Raw genomic sequence first — 21,864 nt, forward strand, 5'->3', positions numbered from 1 at the left:
GAGAAATTTTATTTAAATTTAATACAAATTCAAAATTTGTTGAAATATAATATTAAAATAATAATGCAATATCAATATATAAATATATGAACGTGATTATTGGTCTCCAACAGCACCAAGCTCCACTAATGATTGCTAGTGAGGGTGGATCCAGAGTTCCAGTCAATGGGATTGATAGGCTCATGCATGATGCGTGATGCATTTGTTTATTTTATTTTATTTCATTTTATAAGATTAATTTTTCTATAACTATTCATTATAATTATAAATTATTACAATATTAACTCAAACATAGTATTGGATCACTAATAAAAATATTAATACATTATACTGGACTCTCTCTCTCTCTCTCTCTCTCTCTCTCTCTCATAATTTTAAAACAACCTTTCAAATTTTGTTTATTTGGAATTGGACTTCGCGCATCAACTTGAGAAATTATATATTGAAGAACCTCCTCTCACAACCTAAGAAAGAAGAGATCTCTTGCCCATCTTGTAAAATTGTTGTGTTATATAACTCATATATTTGATGGGATGCATGTATAGGGAAGAAGACATAGTGAAAAATCGTAAGTACTGAGGAGTAACAGTGTAACTGTTGACAGTTTGGCACCAAAATTCAGACAATTTGCATTCTGTTTAAAACCGTCAACGGTTTGGCTCTGGAACCCAGCGCAAATTTTTGAATTTTGAACAATGAACGTTAAGTTGGTTGAGATTTGGAGAGATTCTTCTGGTGAACTTTATATATACACTATTTTAGGTATATTTGCATTGTAAAAGAAGTAAGAAGAACATTGTAAAGTGTCTTTTGACACTAAGATAGTAAAAGTACTTTGCCCATTGCTCCCGTGTATGTAGGTACTATCGAACCACGTAATTCCTTATGCTGTTTATTTGCTTTCATATAAACTGCGTGGGTGTGTTCTATATTTGGTTTTCATTGATTGGTACACTGATATTCCGCTATGCAATTATGATTCTATATACAACAAAAATAAAACACAAAATCAATCAAAGTATCCTTGTCCCCTATCAATCATTAGAGAAGCCAGCTAATCCCAATTTATTAGTTTAATTCTTTTGCATCTCTGGAGATACTTTTTTGCATAATGCCTCTTTTGATTGCAGATGTAACATCGATGATCCTTTAATTCCCTCTTATGCTTCCTTTTTCTTCTCTCAACATGTCCATGTATTGTATTTTAGTTGTAAAACACCTGGTGATGAATCTTACAATTCATCTAAAAAGTTGACACATGAACAACATGCAAGAGCATGATCCATTTGTCTTATGTTTATTTGTGTTTGGCCATGAAATTATTGGCAAATTAAAGAAGATTAAAGTAAAAATGAAGAAATAATGGGGAAAGACAAATTAATAAAACTTCGAACTAGTTGTAGCGCGCTAAGGCATGAATTGCTATCTTTAGGCTCATTATGTAATTATTTTTCATTCAAAAATAATTTTTTTTTATTCATTGACAGTTCAAAGTAGACTTTTAAACAAAATAATTAAAAAGTTAATAGCACACATGGATTTGATAATTCATTGAATCAAGTTAATGCTTTGCCTTCAAAAGGTTTATTGTTGCGCTCAAAAGCCTTTGAACTTTTTCTTCTAGAAGCTTACAAAAAGGTTGACAGTTGGCCTTTTCAAGACTTGAAAAAAAAAAAAAAAGAAGAAGCAAATGCTCAAAACTTAATTTTTACTTTTGAAAAGGAGAAAATTCCTCAATAAGTGCCATCAAAGAAGTTGAAATATATTACACGTGGTTAGCTCTCCTGCAACATCAAAATAGTTAAAGTTAGAAACCCATGAGATATCGAACATAAATCTTAAGAGGGCTGAAGAGAAGTATTGGAAGAGAAATGAGCTATAACTTGTTATATAGTTCGGTCTCAATATACGTCTCACATCAAATACCAAAAATAAAAAATAAAAAAATCCAATTACCATATGTCAAATCGACAAAACTCTTTCTCACAATTAAAAAAAAGGCCCCACTCAATTCTGTCATTTAAATATATGACAGTTATGCTCCTTGCATAGTTGACCTCATGATGGAACACGAATTTATGATATATTTTGCCTTAAGAACAACTTAGACTCCCTAAATGATAAGTAAAAAAACCCTACTATAAGAAATGGCGTGCGCATGAGTTGTTTTCTCGTTGACATAATTAAATTTCAAAATTAACACTAACTATAAATTGACAAATTATGTAAACAAATAAAAATAAATTTAAAAAATCAATAAAAATAATAGATTGAAACAATATAACCTGATTATTATTATTATTACAAATCGATCGGTGAGCGAGGCTTTAGAGATATCGGATTCTTGTCAGATACAACGCTCTAACCCCAAAGCTTCCAAAATCTAAGAAAAAATAGAAAAAAAAAAAAAAAATTCAGAGTGAAAATAATAGAAAAATAATGCACAAATATTGAAATCAAAATTAGGATTGATGAAAATTACAGAAAATCGGAGGCCCGAAAATGATAGACACAAGAGCTGGAGCAAAAATCATAGAGAGACTGAAAGATGAGAGTGAGAGACTGTGAGAGATGGAAAGATTTTTTTAGAGAGGCTAAGAGAGAGAGATGAGAGTAATAGATAGTTAGAAATATAATAAAGTTGTTAGTTGGGAAGTCAATGAGACTTGAAAAAAAAAAGAATTAAATTACATTTATATTACATTTTAAAATACAATTTCATTTATTTGTTAGTTGGGAAGTCAATGTATTGGAAGAGAGCATAATAAATAATGTTAACATTATTTAATTAAAAAAAATTGGGGTCCAAAAATATATTATTATATTTTAAAAAATTTGGAGGCCCCAAAGCGAGCACCTCAGCCGCATAAAGGAAGAGCCGGCCCTGCTCATATATTTGATGGGATGCATGTACAAGGAATAAGACATAGTGGAAAATCATAAGTACTGAGGAGCAGTAGGGCAACTGTCGACGATTTGGCACCAGAATTCAGATAATTTGCATTCTGTTTGAAACCGTTGATGGTTTGACTCTGGAATCCAATGCAAATTTTTGAATTTTGAACAATGAACGTTAAGTTGGTTGGGATTTGCAGAGAATCATTTGGGGAACTTTATATATACACTATTCTAGGTGTGTTTGCATTGTAAAAGAAGTAAGGAGATCATTGTAAAGTGTCTTTTGACACCAAGATAGTAAAAGTACTTTGCTCCCGTGTATGTAGGTACTGTCGAATCACGTAATTCCTTATGTTGTTTATTTGCTTTCATATAAACTGTGTGGGTGCATTCTATATTTGGTTTTCATTGATTGGTACAGTCATATTCTGCTGTGCAATTACGATTCTATATACAACAGAAATAAAATACAAAATCAATCAAAGTATCCTTGTTCCCTATCAATCATTACAGAAGCCAGCTAATCCCAATTTATTAGTTTAATTCTTTTCCATCTCTGGAGACACTTTTTTGCATAATGCCTTTTTTGATTGCAGATGTAACATCAATGATTCTTTAATTCCCTCTTATGCTTCCTCTTTCTTCTCTCAACATGTCCATGTATTGTATTTTAGTTGTAAAACACCTGGTGATAAATCTTACAATTCATCTAAAAAGCTGACACATGAACAACATGCAAGAGCATGATCCATTTGTCTTACGTTTATTTGTATTTGTCCACGAAATTATCGGAAAATTAAAAAAGATTAAAGTAAAAATGAAAAAATAATGGGGAAAGACAAATTAATAAAACTTTGAACTGGTTGTAGTGCGCTTAGGCATGAATTGCTATCTTTAGGCTCATTATGTAATTATTTTTCATTCAAAAATATATTTTTTTTTTGATTCATTGACAATTCAAAGTATACTTTTAAACAAAATAATTGAAAAGTTAATAGCTCACATGGATTTGATAATTCATTGAATCAAGTTAATGCTTTGCTTTCAAAAGGTTTATTGTTGCGCTCAAAAGCGTTTGAACTTTTTCTTCTAAAAACTTTCTAAAAGGTTAAAAGTTGGTCTTTTTAAGACTTGAAAAAATAAATAAGCAAATGCTCAAAACATAATTTTTACTTTTGAAAAGGAGAAAATTCCTCTACAAGTGTCATCAAAAAAGTTTCAATACATTACACGCGGTTAGCTCTCCTACAAAGTCAGAATAATTAAAGTTAGAAATCCATGAGGTGTCAAAACTTGAATCTTAAGAGGGCTAAAGAGAAGTACTGGATGAGAAATGAGCTATAGCTTGTTATATAGTTCGGTTTCAATATTCGTCTCACATCATATGCAAAAATAAAATAAAAATAAATCCAATTACGACATGTCAAATTGACTAAACTCTCTCACATTCAAAAAAACGACCCCACTCAATTCTCTCATTTAAATATATGACAATTATACTCCTTGAATAGTTGACCTCATGATGGAACGTGAATCTATGATATATTTTGCCTTAAGAACAACTTAGACTCCCTAAATGATAAGTAAAAAAACCCTACTATAAGAAATGGCGTGCACATGAGTTGTTTTCGAATGAGTTCTAATAAGACTACGAATGTCAGTAATTGTGGAATTGACCTAGTCAAAATATAATTATTTTTAAATGAATCCTAACAAGAACACTCGTATCAAAAAAATGTAAAATTGGCCTTGTCAAGACATGCATCCAAAAAAGAAAATGAATACAATTCTTGACTTATAATATTTTGTAAAGAGATGGTCAATCAATTATTTAAAATGTCTCAAAAATTACTGGAGTATAAAAATATGAATAACATAAGAGAGTGAAGCAAATTAAAAGGAGAAAGAAAAAGAAATAAGACCATAATATTTCATGTGATTCAATAATATGCTTATACCCACTGAATTTTTACCTAATTTTTATTATTTTGCCAATAAAATTGTCTTAAAATTTTAGGCCTAGGTTGTAAATATATTTATATAGTCCCACGCGAAAACCTAAAAAGTTAGAGGTTTTAGAACAACCAAGTGCAAGTGATCTATCTTTCGCACCACACGTGAATTCGTATTTGTACCCACCATAGATCTAAACCCAAATTTTATATAAAAACTCTTCTAGAATGCATTCCCGAACACAATGTCCTCAAAATACACTTACCTTATGTTTGAGAAGTCTTTGGATTTGGAATTGTTTTAGTCTTGGATAAAATGTAACATAAAATTGTAGTGAAATTTGTTCAAATTTATTCAAATTCAAATCCAAGATTTGAAATCTATGCTCCCAAACAGAGTGTTAGACAATAATACAATTAATGACACTACGCGTTTACTCAAATATATTGTACTCTTTATTGCTTAATCTGATTTAAATAAAATAGGAAATTTCACGCATAGAGGGCTTGAGGACACTTCCGCCCCCTTACCTTTTGCACAAAATCTCTCACTTTTAATTAACTTAAAGCGGATAAATCCTTTAAATTTGCATAAATTTAGACAAAATACAATATAAAATTTATAGGGTTTATTTGGATTAAGGATTTTATTTGAAAAAAGGAAAGTAAAGGAAAATGAAAAGAAAATTCATTTTTATTACATTTTCTTTCTATATAAAATATTATTAAAAATGAAAATTTGTTTGAATATGATTAAAAATTAAGAAAAATAAAATATTCATGATGTGCAGAATTTAAAATGAATAATATTGTTAAATAACTAAATGTAAAAAACTAGATTCCTTTGTATTTTTCTTTCCTTTCCACAATACTACTTAATTTCCAAATGAGGCGGGGATGAATTTTATCTAAACTCACACAAATTAAAATTCTAAATTTATACTTTCAAATACAATACAAATTTTTCAATATAAATTTTAAGAACATAAATTTCAAACCCTTAAATTTGATTTTAGATGAAACTCAATATTACTTTGTATTCTATTTTGTTCTGCCATACACAATTCAAACTCCAAATTCCTAAAAATAAGATAAGGTGTTTTTTTTTTTTTTTTTCTCTTCAGCATAATAATTTTTAAGTATAAATACCATTCATGTTCTTGAAGGACTATACAGACGTTTTGTGAAATTCAAAGTGAACCTCATGCACATCAATGTATTGGTCTAAAGTAATCACATGTAATGCACGTGATAAATTAGTTAATAAATATAAAAAAATAAAAATAAAGGAAAAAATCACCTCTTAGATTGCAAAGGTTAATATACGTGGAGAAAATTGGAACAGGTGTTGAATAATAAAATTTTGCTGTCCCTACTCAGAACCTAGACCAGGATCCATCTTAGTCAACTAGTTCAGTCAGACATATGAATTCTGCCAATGCTTTGTGCGACAGAATATGCAATGAATCCCTGCTGACCAGCATCACACGCAGGCACCCTCGGTGCCTTTTCTCCTTCTCATTTAGACTATTTTCCATTCATGAAAAAAGAAAAGTATGCAGAATGTAGATTAAAATAATACAGGATGAAGAAAAAAAAATGTGTTTTATTTCTTCAATGAAATTATAATGCTTGAATATGAAGCTGTAACTGGTCTCCATCTTTCATTTGCTACAGGAAACATTGAATGGAAAAAGGGAAACAAGGTAAAAGAACATGCCACACCACATGGCTTTTATGCACAAACATGTATCTGCATGTGGCCTGGGCTGGGATGAAGGAAAACTCTAAACACCCAGAGAGAGAGAGAGCATAAACACATTTAATTATGGAGGCGATGAGCTTTTCGAGCATACGACAGCACCATCACAAAATCCTTGGCTGAGCTACCCACGGTTGTGTGTATCCTTTCTGATTTGGGCATTTTTTGACACCACAAATCTACCAAGTTGTGTAATAGCAATTCCGAACGCAGTGGCCGACCCTGCAGTGTGATCTCCACCTGTAAAATGGTAATCAACACTGGAAATCAAGATCAGATTGAAATGAAAAAAATGCAACACCCAGGGCACAAAGCTCCCACACCATGTCCGGGGAGGACATGATGCACACGCCCTTACCTTCACAATTAGAGAGGCAGTTTTCACGACTTGAACGTGTGCAATAGCACATACCCCACTTGCTTTTGTTCTCAGGGTCTCACCATTACCAAATTTAGCTAGTAATAAACTAAAATAATACTCAACGAAGTGTCGTTATCTCAACTACTCAGAGAATCTGTTATATTGGTTCTTTTTTTAGCATCTAAGGCCGTGTCTTCTATTAATGTTGACAGCCTCTAGGACCCCTTCTTTCACCATGTGCCCACGTCCAACTCATGGGTACAGACAGCACTCCTACTCGACATTGTGAAAATGTCCAAAAAAGGCAAAAAGGAAAAAGCAAGCCCGTCATGTTGCAGTGTTAGGCATACACAGGCGCCTGGCATCCATACTGGGGTCTGAGCAACATAGTTCTCAGCTAATACTGGACATTTGAAAAGTCAACCAAAAAGATATGCTAGCATCAACTCTTGGTGTATCAGATGCATACTAGCATTTAAGATGTAAGAAAAATAATCAATTAGCCCTTGGCCCTTTAAATCTTGTCCAAAGAGTGCACAATATATACATAAGCAACTCCTATGATCAATTATGCAATGAGGCCATATAAAAATAGAATCAACAGCATATGGTGATGAAAATAAAAAAGAAAAAGGAACATAAAGGCAGAAATAAAATGCACATACACCCATCAAGATAGGGTTTTACCTCAGCTTCACTTTTAAGATCTAGTTTCTTCACAAGGTACTTCTTGATATATGAAACGGGCATATTACCATCCCTATGACACAAGAGAATAAAATCAATACAATGAAGAAAACAATTCTTTGACAAGATTACATCATGTAACAGAGTACTATTAATTAAACCAGATGCCTGATTCATCTAGAAATATTCAAAATATTTGATGTGCACATCATCTTTCCATGAAGAAAAAATTACAAGGGAAACTAAAATGACAGAACTTTGAATTGCTTTCTCTCCTTGCTAATGAGATTGCCTTCAATTCCATGCACAAGAATTTCACTTTGAACAGAAAAAAATTCATTGCAGATTATGTGCACTGGTCAAACAGGATCCAAAAAGGTCATGATGGGTAGCACATACAAAGTCATTAATGTTCTAAGCTGGAAAAAGTTCATGCTAGCTCTATTTTTCTGTAGTATAGGGACGAGAGTACTTGTTTGCCGAAGTGCGACAACAAATGGCTAATATGGTGGAGGCCGAGGGCGTGGGTCTCATAACAGTCGAAATGTGCAGCTTGCACAGCTGTAGTTTAAGGGAGTAGCACTTTCACTATCATCTATAGCTTTAGCCAGCGCCTAGATTGACAGTGCAATTGTAAATTCATCACAAACAATATCATGGAGAACATGATGACAAAATTTCTTCCTCAAATTGTATGAATGATCACAGAAAATCGTATGGCAAGCATGGTTCATTTCAAGTGCTGTGACAACTAGACTTATTCCAAAGTCTATGGACTGCACAATTGATTGAGTTCACAATCACAGAATGTCCACACATCCCGAGTTCTGGATGCTTTCTGCACTTTTTTTATTGATTAAGATACCAATATAACCTCAAAACTCTCATATTAATGAGAGAACCATTCCAAGCTAGCAAGTCTATAGAAAAAAGTTCTTGCTCCAATTGTAGCACAAAGGAGTTACTGCAAGACCATGTCCTTTGATGTTTATCCCCTCATCGTAGCAGCAAACAAGATGCAGTCTCGTTATTATAGGAATGCAGGAAAATACACCTACCCGGAGACAATAATGTTCATCCCTTATTTGTAGTTATTATTACAATGAACAATTATCTAATTCTATTTTATTTTAATTAATAATCACATTATGGTATCTACGCAGAGGAAAGGGAAAATGAAGACAGGGAAAGCCACTAATTTCATTTTCTGAGGCTAGAAGTTAAAAGGTTGAGTAATTTTCTCTCATTGTTCTACATCTAATTTGGTGTTAAACTGTAGTATTGATTATTTAAGATGAAAGAGGTTAAAAGATTCCATAAGTTATATGAGTTTAACAATTTTCAAAAATGTTATAAACCTAGCAGCCCGTATTACTCCAGAACACACAGAGGTAGCATGTCAGGAATCAGCAAGCATTTCAGACAAGTGCCTTCCCTGGCCCCAACTGAGGCTAGATGCTGATAAAGTGAAAAATACATTTCAGGTGCATGACCCAGCATAAGCCATTAGCTAACAAGAATGCATCTCCACATGAGAGAGACCTCACATTCACTACTGACTAGTCTCTATACGTCATGTGCCAGGGCTGCAGCAATCAGATCAAATCTTGGTAAGGTCAGTTCGGTTGAACTGCCACAGCTCCGGATGGAATTATTAACTGTTCTGCATACTTTGTGTCCTTTCTACAATTTTTTTTCAATTACATGACCAAAATATCAGTAACTAAAATAATAATGACAATGTTTTATAAGTTAAGTAACTTATGGAATAACTTGATCCCTTAAACAGTGTCCAATACAAAATAAGAGAAACATACATTACCATTACAAATAATTTGAAATTCATTAAAACTGCATAGGAATGGCATTTCTTTTCTACATGTCTGTTAAACATTTTTTAGTGCATAGAAAGCAATAGCTAAACTTTCGTAAGTTTATAGCTAATAATACTTGCAATCTAGAAAGAACTATATTATACACAATATGATAATGTTTTTGACATAGGGTTGGACATGGATTGCCACTTAGCCTAAAAGCTTATGTTGTTAGGTTGCGGACCAACAATGTGTACATCAAGCCTTAACACTCCCCCAGATGTGCAGACTAATTGCATGAGGATATGTAAACAAACAATGAATAACACTCATTACAAGGAATAATGTTATTTTTAACTTGACAATAAATGCAAGCAACAAGAAAAGAGCCCAACACTTCCATGGCTTTTATACCACGTTAAATTCCCACCTGACCTAAAAGCTTCTTCTGTTACAAAGTATATCAAGCCCTAAAGCCTAATTAAACCACCTAAGGCGCATTTCTAAACTAATAATATGGTATGACATATGGACCATTTTTTTTGCAACCATAAAACAACATACATCTCTCATTAGAGATTCAATTATAATCATTATTTGATATAAGGTTGATGTGCAACCAATTCACCCTGCTACCTCCCTGCCATTCTCAAGTGTCTCTAGAAAATGACATGGCAGAGTAAGCAGACTATCACAAGATGTACTCCTACTTTCTACACTGCTTATCATGTAACATTAAAAAAAAAGAAAAAAGAAGCCAAAAAAAGGAAAATAAGAGAAAAAAAGGAAAAAATATTATGCTGAAAAAAAAAAAAGAGGAAGCCTTCAGCTTCCCAATAAAAAAATTCCGTGCAGATGAAGATCATAACACATTCAAGCAAGAAAAAAAAATTCTCCCATCATTCAATTTGTTTGCCTAACTCGTGAGATAGCAAAAGGCCATGATGTTTTGAACAAGTAAACCCATCTAGCCAGATTCCTTGTTGGGAACACCTGTTTCTTACTGCCCCGGAAAACATAATTAAGCTATGTTCAGAGAGTAATTTTTTGACAGAAAAAGACAAGTTTATTCCCAATGTTCACAATATTGTTCCCAAGGAAACATTTTCTGCCACTTTATATGATAAAGCGATTTAGCCAATGAAGTCCAGATACATCTAGGAAACTATAGATTCTTGAAATATATTCTGTATAGTAATGGCCAAATAGGCCGCCAACATCTTAAAGAAGCTACATGGGCTTTTGGTTCATTAGTTAAGCCGTGCACAGAAGCAGTTAATACATAGACTGCACTCCCCTCCATTCCTGCAAGTACTATGTTGACAACTAAGTTTCATTAAAAATATAAATTAACTGACTGAATGATTCCCATCCCCTCCCTCCTTCCCCCAAAGAATACATAAAACAAACTCTTTTTTCTTCTTATATTTGGTCAAAATTTAGAAGATGAGCGGCTGAATCTATGCCTTCTAGCTGCAACTTTGGTAGAAGATCATATACTGGACCATCCAATAGTCGTGTTTGGTGAACTCTTCAATGGCTCAAGCAAAGTGGTGACTAAGCATTTGACTGGATTATTTTCACATTTTCAGTGCAGAATGTGAGAATTAAGGATGATGATAATATGTTCATTGTTCACTTAGATTGCACAATTCAGTACTATAGATTATAATAAAACAGTTTGCTAAAAGAGAATCCTCTTTTTCATAGATAGAATCCTATTTTTCATGGTTATTTTATCTGTACTTCCCATATACGACTATGCATAGTAGCTAATTAAAAAAATCAATAGTAAAAAGAAAAAGCATTAGTAAATGGGAAAAAGCTATCGGTTTACATAAAAATCAATAGCTGAAAAAGAAAGCCTCTGTGGTGGACTAGAATGCAGACCAATTATGATATTTTACCATGAGACTTTCTTTGTGAGGGAAAGGAAAAGTGAAGGAAAGTGAAGGAGCACAACTGAAAACACAGCAAGTGGTGGCCAAAAGAACTCACATAATCCTTATAAATGGTGACGAGATCTGCGGTAAAGGTGCAACTCCTTTCCTGAAGCCATTTACCATGAAATTAATGTGAGATAAAGATCAACTCTTAGAAATTTCGATTTTAAAAGAGATAATGAATTTGATATGCCAGAGAAGTAATAACTTACTGATCATCAGAAGCAACTAATGAGAACCATATTGGACCAACTCTTCTCTGGCATTTACTGCTGCCAGCATCAACTATGGCTTGTGCAGGTATATTTAATCCCTCAGAGGCAGCAGCTTTCTTTTGTCGAACACCCTGTGACTTTTTAGATTTAACTGACCCTGACAAAGCAGGGGTTGAGCCATTTTCATCATCCTGGACTTTTATTTTACGGTTACGCTCTTTAACTTTGGGCTTAGGCACATGTGCTTCATTATCATGGACATGGGATGGTCCTGATTTACCAAGAGACCCTTGTGAGCTAGACTTACTTGACTTTGTCCTGCTTGCAGCTTCCACCAGGCAATTTAAGGGTTTCCATAAATCAGCTTTCGCTTCCCATGCATCGGCATTGTCTTCTGCATCTTTATTAGACATGTGTTGCTTAGATGTCTCAGCAGTAGAAGTGTGATTCTGCAGCATTGTGCAAATCAATAAGAAACTATATCAAATTAAAGAAATTGCATCCTTTCTATAGGATTTAATGATGAAAAGAAACTATATTGCCAGATACTTTTAACTACATAAATAAGAGTTTAAAAAAGTACAAGCAAATCAGATTGAAGTGTACTCCCCTTACCTGCCTTTTAATTTGTACAATTTTACTTAGAGTCTCAGGTGAGCTTGAGCTGTCTGGATAATCTTCCACTTTCTTGATGGGCTCTTCAGTTGAAAAAGTAGAATCTCGTGAACTGAGAGCTTTCCTTCCAGCAGACTTTGTTCTTCTCCCAGTCAGGCCAGTCTGTGATGATACTCTAGGTGTGCTAACCACCAATGAAGAGAGAGATCTCTCCTTCCTCCTAGCTGGCAATGGAATTGGGAGAACAACTTCATGTGGTGTTGCATTTCTTCTTGACGAAGGGAAAATTTTGGCTCTTAAATCTTGCAGATTGTGATCCGCCCTGCAGATTAGGAGAAACAGCTTAAAAAGTTTCAACATGCAAGAACCACTGCTCTGATCAAATGCATGAGAACAGCTCGTTTTCCTTTCAAGTTGGTAAGTTGGACTTGAACATACAAATGGACTAACACAATGGCACAACTTTTAAGACAATCATAACTACGGTACATGTTCTATTAAGAAAAATCTCAAATGGGCATGCGATGCATGAGCACATGCACATGCAGAGATGGAGGAGAAATTGAGATTTGGGTTCGGGGGGGGGGGGGGGGGGGGGGGGGGGGGGGGGGGGGGGTTGGGGGGTTGTGTGGTTAAGTATGTTTGTTTGGATATCATTCTAGAGACGTGACAAAATAAGCAGGGATTGACAATGATCCAGGGAATTTCTAGTTCTATACAAACACATTTTTAGCATATTTATTTCCCTTGTCAGTCATTGGATAGTCAATCAATCCACCACCTGATTCTGCATGGGCCAAAAAAGGATGGCTATGCTGGACTATTCATCAATTATATTGCGTAAACACACTACATCTACAAGGGATAACAAAAATTGCGCAGTATATTAACCTCAATAGCCATGTTTTGCTATTTTTTTGTGCAACATACACACCAGTCATTGATAGGATACGAACTATTCAAGCAATTAGTTATTAGGACAATAAGGGCATATAAATTTGTTATTATGCATAGAGCAAGCGGTTAAATGTGTGAGGTTGTAAAACCAGAAGAAAATTAGAAGATCAAATACCTGAGTTTCTCCAGTGGAGTGCAACCTAGATCTATGTTGCAAACTGGACAGGAATCCACCTCATCATTTGTTATCTTCTCATATATGCACTTCCTGCAAACTATTTCGTGAAACAAATAGATGTAAATGTAATATTCTGGGTTTTGAGGGACAGAAAAAAGATTCTCAGAAAATAAGTACACACGTCCAGGATATATTCAGTCCAAGTAACATGAAGTGCATATCAGAAATCTAATTTACAAGGATATATCGCATTCAGTTTGATGCTTCAGGGAAAATAGGGATATGTTAAGTCAACTTTCTAACCAGATAGCTTAGCCAACTGGAAACTTAATGTCCTCCCAAAACAAATTACATTTCATATAGGGCCGCCCAAGGCCTCATTATAAAATGTTAGAAATAGAAAGAACTAATATTCATTGCTAATGGCAAGTCAGATACGCCAATTGAAGTTCTGCCTTGACAAATATAGGCTTTCATTCAGCATTATCAGTTTTAGGTGCAAATGTCATGGACCAACGCATTGGAACCACTTCAGGTACTAGCCAAAGATGCAACCATGCATAAAAACCCAACATAAGTTCACTGAAACTGTTATAACAGCAAGTACATATTCTTATTCTCAACCAAAAATATCTGAAATGCAGTGATTTGCATAGACAAGAAAATTCATATCCAGTTCCTCTAAGTCAGAAAAGAAAAAGAAAAAACTCCAGCTGTAGGAAGAGAAGTTCTCTAAAACATTTTCATGTGCAGAAACTAAGCTCATACAAATATAATATACTATTTCCGGCCAAAAATAGAACAAAAGAAACGAAACTACAGTGATCCGTGTGAACCCACGACCAAACTTGTTTTCCGTCGTATCTTCCCACAATTAATGATTAAGCACAAACTCCACATCAAAATCTCAAATCTTTTCGTTACGTTCAACAAGTATAACTCCAACATTAGTAGTAAAAGCAGATAAATCCAACCAAAGAAAAAATCTAGCTACTAACCAGTTTTAATGTTTTCTTCTATCAAGCTAAGACTCAATCTTAAGTCTAAACAGTAACAAACATCCAAGATGACAAGAATGCAATATAAAGAAGACCCAAATCGTGAAAACGTAAAATCACAAGGTACCCAGAGCGAATAAGCGCTTAAAAACCGAGAAACGAATGAAATAAAGTAAGTAAAAAACAAGAAGATTCAAACAGAACGTAGACTGCCCAGAACCCAGATCGCAATGCGAAAGAACATACATAATCGAATCAGAAAATCAGAGAAAAAACACGAAATTTGCGCACGCTAAAGGAGCGGTGGAATTGAGAGGAATTGAAACTCACAGGTGTGGAGGCATTCGGATATGGTGGTGGCGTCGTTCAAGAGCTTATGGCAGAGAGAACATGTCATGCATGCCGCGAGCTTCTCCCTCCTAACTCTCACCACCTGCCCGCTCGTCATCTTCAGCCCAATACTCCCCCAAAATTAACCTCACGCCAATTAATCAGCTTTATTCACACACGAACGTCCACATGATGCATGTCGCGATTTTTCCCTCCATTGAACGCGCGCGAGGAGAAACTGCGGGAAATCACGAAAGAAAATTGCGTAACGGGCGAAGCAGAAGACCTGTTCCTGCCTCGGTCGATCTGTTTGGCGCGCGAGAAAATAAAGAAGAGAGAAAGGGAGGAGAGTAGGGAGGGCGAGTTCAATGGGGGGGGGGGGGGTGATTTGCAGATGGGTTTGGATTATTAGGGAAGAACTGACGTGGGTTTTGTTCGATTCGGACAATGGAGGGCTGTGGGTGATGGCAGTGATGATCTGTTCGAGACTTGATAATGAGAAATCCCACGAAACAACATGAAAACCACCAACAACTCTCTCGTCTCTTCTCTCTCTCTCTCTCTCCCACTGTGTGTTTTTCGTGTGTTTCTTTTTTTTACGAAAAAGCGGAGAGCCAGCGAGCTCGCTCCCTCAAATTCAATACAGACGCACGCATTAAAGAAGGGGTTCCAGATAACGTGAGCCGTATGCTGACTAGGGTCTTATCCTGCGCACCCCCTGCCCACGGATTCTAAATTTCTCGACACCTGCCTCGCCTCCGCCGTCCGTCGCCCACGGAGGGAGGCGTGCCAAAGGGCCACCGCTCAGCCGACGCGTCTGCCGGCTCAAGTTAGCAAGCACCCGTTTTGGCTTGATAGGAATTTTCAGATTACGTGAAGTTTAGGGTTGGGATTTTTGGAATTTCCACGTCATATAAAAAAAAAAAGGGGCTTTAGAATTACGACTTTGCCTAGTCAAAGCTGTGATATCGTAGCAATGGGGTTGCGGAATGTGGGCCCGGCTGCTTGGCTGGTGATCCAACGGCTTGGATTGATCCACGTGGTTAGGCATCAGATTGATTAACGGCCTAGATTTTCCTGAACCCCGTTCAGCCGGGGGAAGCAAATGCAGAAGATCCGGACCCCTTCAAAGGAGAATATCTGTTTATGGTTTCCCCAAAAGAGGATGGAAATTATATATAAAAACAAATATAAATGGTATATGGAAACTCATGCCGTTAAGAGAGGAAAATGATTCACTTTTTGGGATTGCCATTCTCCACGTGATGTGCCATATCATCGGCAGTCCCTTACCAATATTAGTCCACATCATATCATACATACATATAATATGCAGATCAGAAGAAGCAATATTGTTAAGACTTAAGAGTAAAAAAATGCTACAAGACAACGTTCATCAAACCTCCTTTAATTCCTATTGGAAATGGATATATATATATTTTAGAAAATATAATTAATATATTGATATATAAAAAACTACAAACATCAATGGAATGGAGTAATTTATGGAAACCAAATTGCTTTTAGCTTTTATACCATAGGGAAAAGGATGGTCAAACTCGTCCCACATGTGATAATTGTCATCCTTAAGTTACTTTATATTTAGAGACACTTTAGATTTAGATAAGATATAATATAAAATTATATTAAAATTTTTCAAAATCCAAATCTAAGGCTTAAAATCTATGCTTTCAAACGCAACTTTAGTGCTGTTCATAGAATCACATTGACTATTCGATCAACTTGGCTCGAATTGTTTAATTTTATTCATGAGTTTTGAGTCCAATGCAGTTATATTTTTAATAAAAAAAATTAATTGAATATTGGGTTTATGTTATAGCTTTGTAAATCAAATTAAAACCTAATCCAACCCATGTTGGAAGATTGCCTTTTAGGATTATGATATGTGTTCTGTCTAAAACATAAAAGGTAGTATTGCTCAAATTGTTGAAGTTTTAAGCTGTCTTCATTCAACGGCATTGTTGTCATCTTCGTTGTCATCATCATCATCGTCTTTTTTTTCTTCTCCTTATAAAGTCTCGCCCATTAAATCATTTATGTAATGTCTCCAAAAATAATTATTATAGGAGAATGTAGTGGTTTCTAAAAAAATAAAAAAATATATAAAAATATAAAATATAAAAATGAATAAATTAAATAAATAAGTATTATTATTTAAATTATATATATATATATATATATATATATATAATACACAAATCCTTCCTGATTGATTGAAATTTCAGAACAGAGCCTCCCCCCTCTCTCATGCCATTCATTCTCCTCTCTCTCCTCCGTTCCTCCTTCCCTCTCTCCTCAATTTTCTCAGTCAAATGGGTACCGATCGAAAAACAGAAGATACCCCTGGGTTTTATTCTTTCGTCACCGACATTTTTACCGGAGTAGATTTGTTGTAGGAGCGACGTAAGCACCACTCCTGGGGTAAGATATACTCTCACTCTCTCCTCAATTTTTCCTAAAATCTTTACCCATATTGACGATCGGACACCACCACAGGGTCTTAGGTTCAATTCTCGTCACGTTAGTCGGAGCAGATGTTTGATTTGGAGGTCCTAGACACTACTCCAAGGTTAAGGTGAGGAGCACAAATTATGCCAATTATTTTAAAATTTTAACCAGTTAAATTATAATATGAGATTATTAAATTGGAGTATTTGATTATATTAGATTTTTGGGAGAATATTTTGGAATTAAGTTAAATTTCATGGATTTGATTAAATTAGATTTTTGGGAATATTTTAGAATTAGATTAATTGAGGGAATTTGATCCTATTGGTATTTTTAATATGTTAGAAATTAAATTTAAATACAGGAAGTGGATCAAACCTGTGTTTTTAGAATTTAACCAGTTAATGGGAGTGTGTGAGCTTAGAAAATGTTAAAAATAATTATTATTCTGGGAATTGAATTGATTGATTTGGGGGAAATGTGAATTTCAGGGCTTTGAGTTTTACATGTCGCGGGCATGAGATTTGGTCTTTTAGCAGGCCTCTTAGTAAGTCAAGTAAGGGGAATAAATTATAACATTTATTTTTGAAAATTTCTAGTTGAGTAAATAATTGAAAATGAGAATATGATATTTTTTCTGGAATTATTATGATACGAATATCAGATAAAATTGTGTGGCATATGATTTATATTGAATTGTGATGTTTTGAGATTTGAAAAATGAGAAATGATGAAAAGTGGTGAATAAAATTGTTTTATTGAGAATGATGAATTATGTTATAACAACGTGTATTTTACTAGGAAGTGATGAAATATGAAATATGAATATAGAAATGTTTTCTATGATAAATGAGGAAATATGAAATTATGATATATTTTATTGAGAAATGTTGAAATCCGTGAAATGGAATATATACTAAAATGTGAGTTGAAATGCGTGAAAATATATACTAAAATGTGAATATTGCAATGTGAATATTGTAATGTGAATACTGAGTTGTGAATACTAAAATGTGAACACTGAAATGTGAATATTGTAATGTGAATACTACAATGTGAACAATGGAATATGAATACTGAATTATGAAAATAGAAATGTGGAAATGAGAACCTTGATGGACTGGAGTATTTCTGAAAGTACGGTACCATTGCTCGTAGGATGATAAGTGCAACCACACGATCTCATGGAGAGTGTGACGTGACAGTCGATTGAGCTAGTGAGAAGGGTAGTTTTGCCCCTGGGTTTAGACCAGGGATAGGAAGACCAATCGTACTATAGACGAATCAATGAATTTCTTATTTTGATCTAACCGGGTAGGACAACTGCGATTCAGATCCAACCTTCGGGTCGCACAACCTTGACCATGGGAGGAAGCATGGCGTGGTGAATATCCTCAGGATAGCCATGAGTTACAGACGTTACATGGATAGTGTTGACTTTTTTAGTCCGATCTCTATTTTTGATGCTAACAAAGCATAAGTATCTTACCTGTGCACTGAGCTTATGAACAGGGGTAATTCTTTGCACGCATGGATGGAAATGATACAGTTGATGCCATAATGAACTCAATGCTCACACCGTATGATGGTGTTTGGAGAAGCAAAAGGAATGAAGACCTATCTTCAATTGTATTTGCATTCATTTTTATATTGATCTGTAATAATTTCTGTGTGTCATGCATGTAGGTAATTGTAAGCTCAACATGATCGTAGATTGACCATAGGGACTGAATGACCTTAGGGCACCCTTCAGTCGACCGAAGGCCGACCGATACCTAATTTTTTCAGTGTTCTCATAGACCTTAGAATGACTTTAGGTCCCAACACTCATGCACATATATCATACAGAATTTAGGAGTGTTAAAAAATGAAAATTGAATACTATAGGGAAGTTTGAGAGAGCTCGCGCAACCAAACCCCAGGAGTTCAAAACTCCTCGGGCGCCCGAACTGTTGAAAAGTCAACAACTGACTTAGCTCTCGGGCGACCGAACAGTTTTTAACATATCTTCCCAGGGGGCCCGAACCCTCTAAAAGGGACCCCTCACCAACTCGGGCTACCAAGAAAATCAGTTGAAAAATGGCCCAGGCGATCGAACCTCTATGTTCAGGCTACCGACCCACTAACCGGGCACCCAAACCTACAAACAAATGCTACTAACTTTTGTTCGGGCTACCGAACTGAGACTCGGGTGACTGAACCATTTAAAATGTTCTTCAAAAGCTGAGTTTATTCGGGCGATCAAACCTTGGTTCAGCCAGCCAAACCTTCTCAGGTTATTTAAATTATTACCGCAGTTAAAAGGGTTAAAATAGTTTAAAAGCTCTTATATGTTTTAAATCTTTTCTAATAATTCTCTATGGGTTCTAAACGGTTATAATTTTAACCTAACCTATAAATATGAGTTCATTTATGTGGACTAGCAACAATTAGAAAAAATCATTAGTGCAAAATCCTCTCTTTTTCAAAAACTCATATTGCGCAAAATACTCTCAAATACTTATTCCCTTGATACAAATCGTAGCATTATGAGAGCTTATTGAGTGGGCTAGTGCTTATTAGAGGTTGCTTATACTCCCATTGTTTTTCTTGATTGATTGTTATTGTTTTCAGGGAGTCGAGGAAAAATTTTCTCACAGATTTTTATTCAATAAATCTAGTATTGGAAAAAACTCATTAGTTTAAGGATCTTTACATTGTCATTGCAAAGATTCCTATAACTTGATTTTGTTGTGCAAAATATTTTTAACAAGCTATTATTTTGTTTTTCAAACAACTCTTGAGCCTACTTCCTTGAAGAAAATATTTTGAGTTGTTTTGAATATTTGCAGCATCTTTGAAACCATGATTTATTATTGAGATTTGATATATACTGCTTCAAAGAAATAGCTTGATTAGAACACTCTTGATCATATTAGTGATAATACAATGTTAAGTGTTGCTTGCACAAAATCACATCACTAAGCTTACGTTTCCTATATTACTGATGTGTGGTTGATTGAGTATACTGTGTGTATTGTAGTACATACCTGCTTAGTTGAGAAGCACATTTTCGTATACGTAAATTCATATTTGTTGTATTCTAGGCGTGGGCTTGAAGAGGGAGACTAGCCTTGTGGAATAGTTCCGGACTGGCTTAGACCCGATTAGGAAAGTTAGGTGCACCATCCTGGTAAGGCATGTTGGTTGAGGTCAGCCCCTTGAATTGACCTAGTTGTAACCAGTGTTGCTCCACCCGTCAAGTAAGCATTAGTGGAATCCTTGTGCTGGTGTAGCCAAGGTGGGGACGTAGACACAGTTGGCCGAACCCCGATAACATTTCTTGTGCGTGCTTTTAATTTTTGCATTTTAAATTCCAGCACATGAATGTTTATATTTTACTATTGTGAATGATTGGGCTTATAATTGCATAGACAGACTCTAGATTGAGTAATACTATTGTTAAACCGATTGACTTAGACGATAATTTTTAAATACCCAATTCACCCCCCCTCTTGGGAATACACCAAAGCTAATAGATAGGTTAAAATGGACACTCAAAGTTAGATTGTGAAATGAAAATGAGAAATGAAAGAGTGTGAGTTTAATTACATAAATAATTAGGGCAAAGTAAAACTCTTCTCTTGAGGACTTACCGAGTAAGACGAGTGTCTTGATAAGTATCAGTTGTAGCCGCACTCGAACTAATCAGGTAAGGTTACAAACGATACTAGAGCACAGGGGAGCTACATGTATGGGCGTGTAATCTTCCCTATCCTCGAGAACTTTCGTTGATAAATATGGGTTGCATGTGCATGAATTTGAGAAATGGAATAAAGCTTGTAAAAGATTGTGTTTTATATCTATATGATTATCAATACGAATTTGTATATTTTCTTAGATGGTATTATCACTAAAATGAGTATATTATGATATAACGAAACTTATACTGCCAAAAACTGTAAATAATTTATTCCATCTTACTGAGATGTGTCTCACCCAAATATTTAATATTTCAGGAAACCGTGATAGACCAGGTGATAGAACTCCATGATAGAGGGGAGCTGGTACCCTGATAGACAGGATGAGTGTTTTGTTTAGGAATATAAGATTCTTAGTGTATATTGTGGGGTTTTTTGGAATTTGTATGATTGTATAGAACTCTGGGTATTTGTATTCTGTAAGGTTTGTAAATATTGACTTCTGCTGTTAGGAATATGTGTATATGGTGAATTGATTTCCTTGCACCCCACTTCGGGTTGGGTTATGTTTAAATGGTATCAGAATTTTTGACGTGACCGATGTTTGATTAATATGTTCTATTTATTGGGGAAAAAATGGTATGAAAATCGAAGCGTCACAGTTTGGTATCAAAGCTTAGGTTGTTAGGTTCTGTAGACTTTAATAAATAGTGGAATGCAATACCAGAGTATAGGAATTGATCTTGATGAGAGTAGTAGATGGGTAGACCGGGATAAAAGTCAGTTATAGTTGGAGGATAAGATTGGAATATAAGGTTCTATCTTGTCGCCTAGAGGTAGGAGTTCTGTAGTTGTTTCTATGATTTTCCAGGGGTGACGAGGAAAACCATAGTAAACTATTGCTAGGTTTTGTTTCTAAGTGGTAGGAATGATTCCTAAATTGGGATTGAGGATGATATTAAGATGAATGTTTATAGAGGAATATTTTATGGGTTATAGTCGGATGTGTATATAGGTTGTGTTATGATGATAGAGTTTTAAGACTGTTTTGTTCCCTTTTTAGGA

General features: G+C 34.9%; 1 protein-coding gene across 1 annotated transcript; it reads right to left on the reverse strand.

Annotated features, from left to right (window-relative positions):
* Positions 1-6,436: 6,436 nt before the first annotated feature.
* LOC131150719 (E3 ubiquitin protein ligase DRIP2-like) lies at positions 6,437-15,503 on the reverse strand. The gene is made up of 7 exons (XM_058101609.1): positions 14,651-15,503; positions 13,320-13,419; positions 12,248-12,569; positions 11,630-12,081; positions 11,473-11,523; positions 7,661-7,733; positions 6,437-6,852 (listed from the first exon to the last, which is right to left on the reverse strand). The coding sequence occupies exons 1-7, from the start codon at positions 14,766-14,768 to the stop codon at positions 6,673-6,675; spliced, it is 1,296 nt and encodes a 431-aa protein (XP_057957592.1). The 5' UTR covers positions 14,769-15,503; the 3' UTR covers positions 6,437-6,672.
* Positions 15,504-21,864: the final 6,361 nt, after the last annotated feature.

This window comes from Malania oleifera, chromosome 3, assembly GCF_029873635.1.
Source record: "Malania oleifera isolate guangnan ecotype guangnan chromosome 3, ASM2987363v1, whole genome shotgun sequence".
Lineage (NCBI taxonomy): Eukaryota > Viridiplantae > Streptophyta > Magnoliopsida > Santalales > Ximeniaceae > Malania > Malania oleifera.

Excerpts from the sequence above, each read along its gene's own strand:
- LOC131150719 (XM_058101609.1), bottom strand. The coding sequence starts at position 14,768 with ATGACGAGCGGGCAGGTGGTGAGAGTTAGGAGGGAGAAGCTCGCGGCA. Across the intron at positions 12,570-13,319 it reads ACTCCACTGGAGAAACTCAG|GGCGGATCACAATCTGCAAG; the intron begins GTATTTGATCTT and ends CCTAATCTGCAG. Across the intron at positions 7,734-11,472 it reads TCACCATTTATAAGGATTAT|GGATGGTAATATGCCCGTTT; the intron begins GTGAGTTCTTTT and ends CTTGTGTCATAG.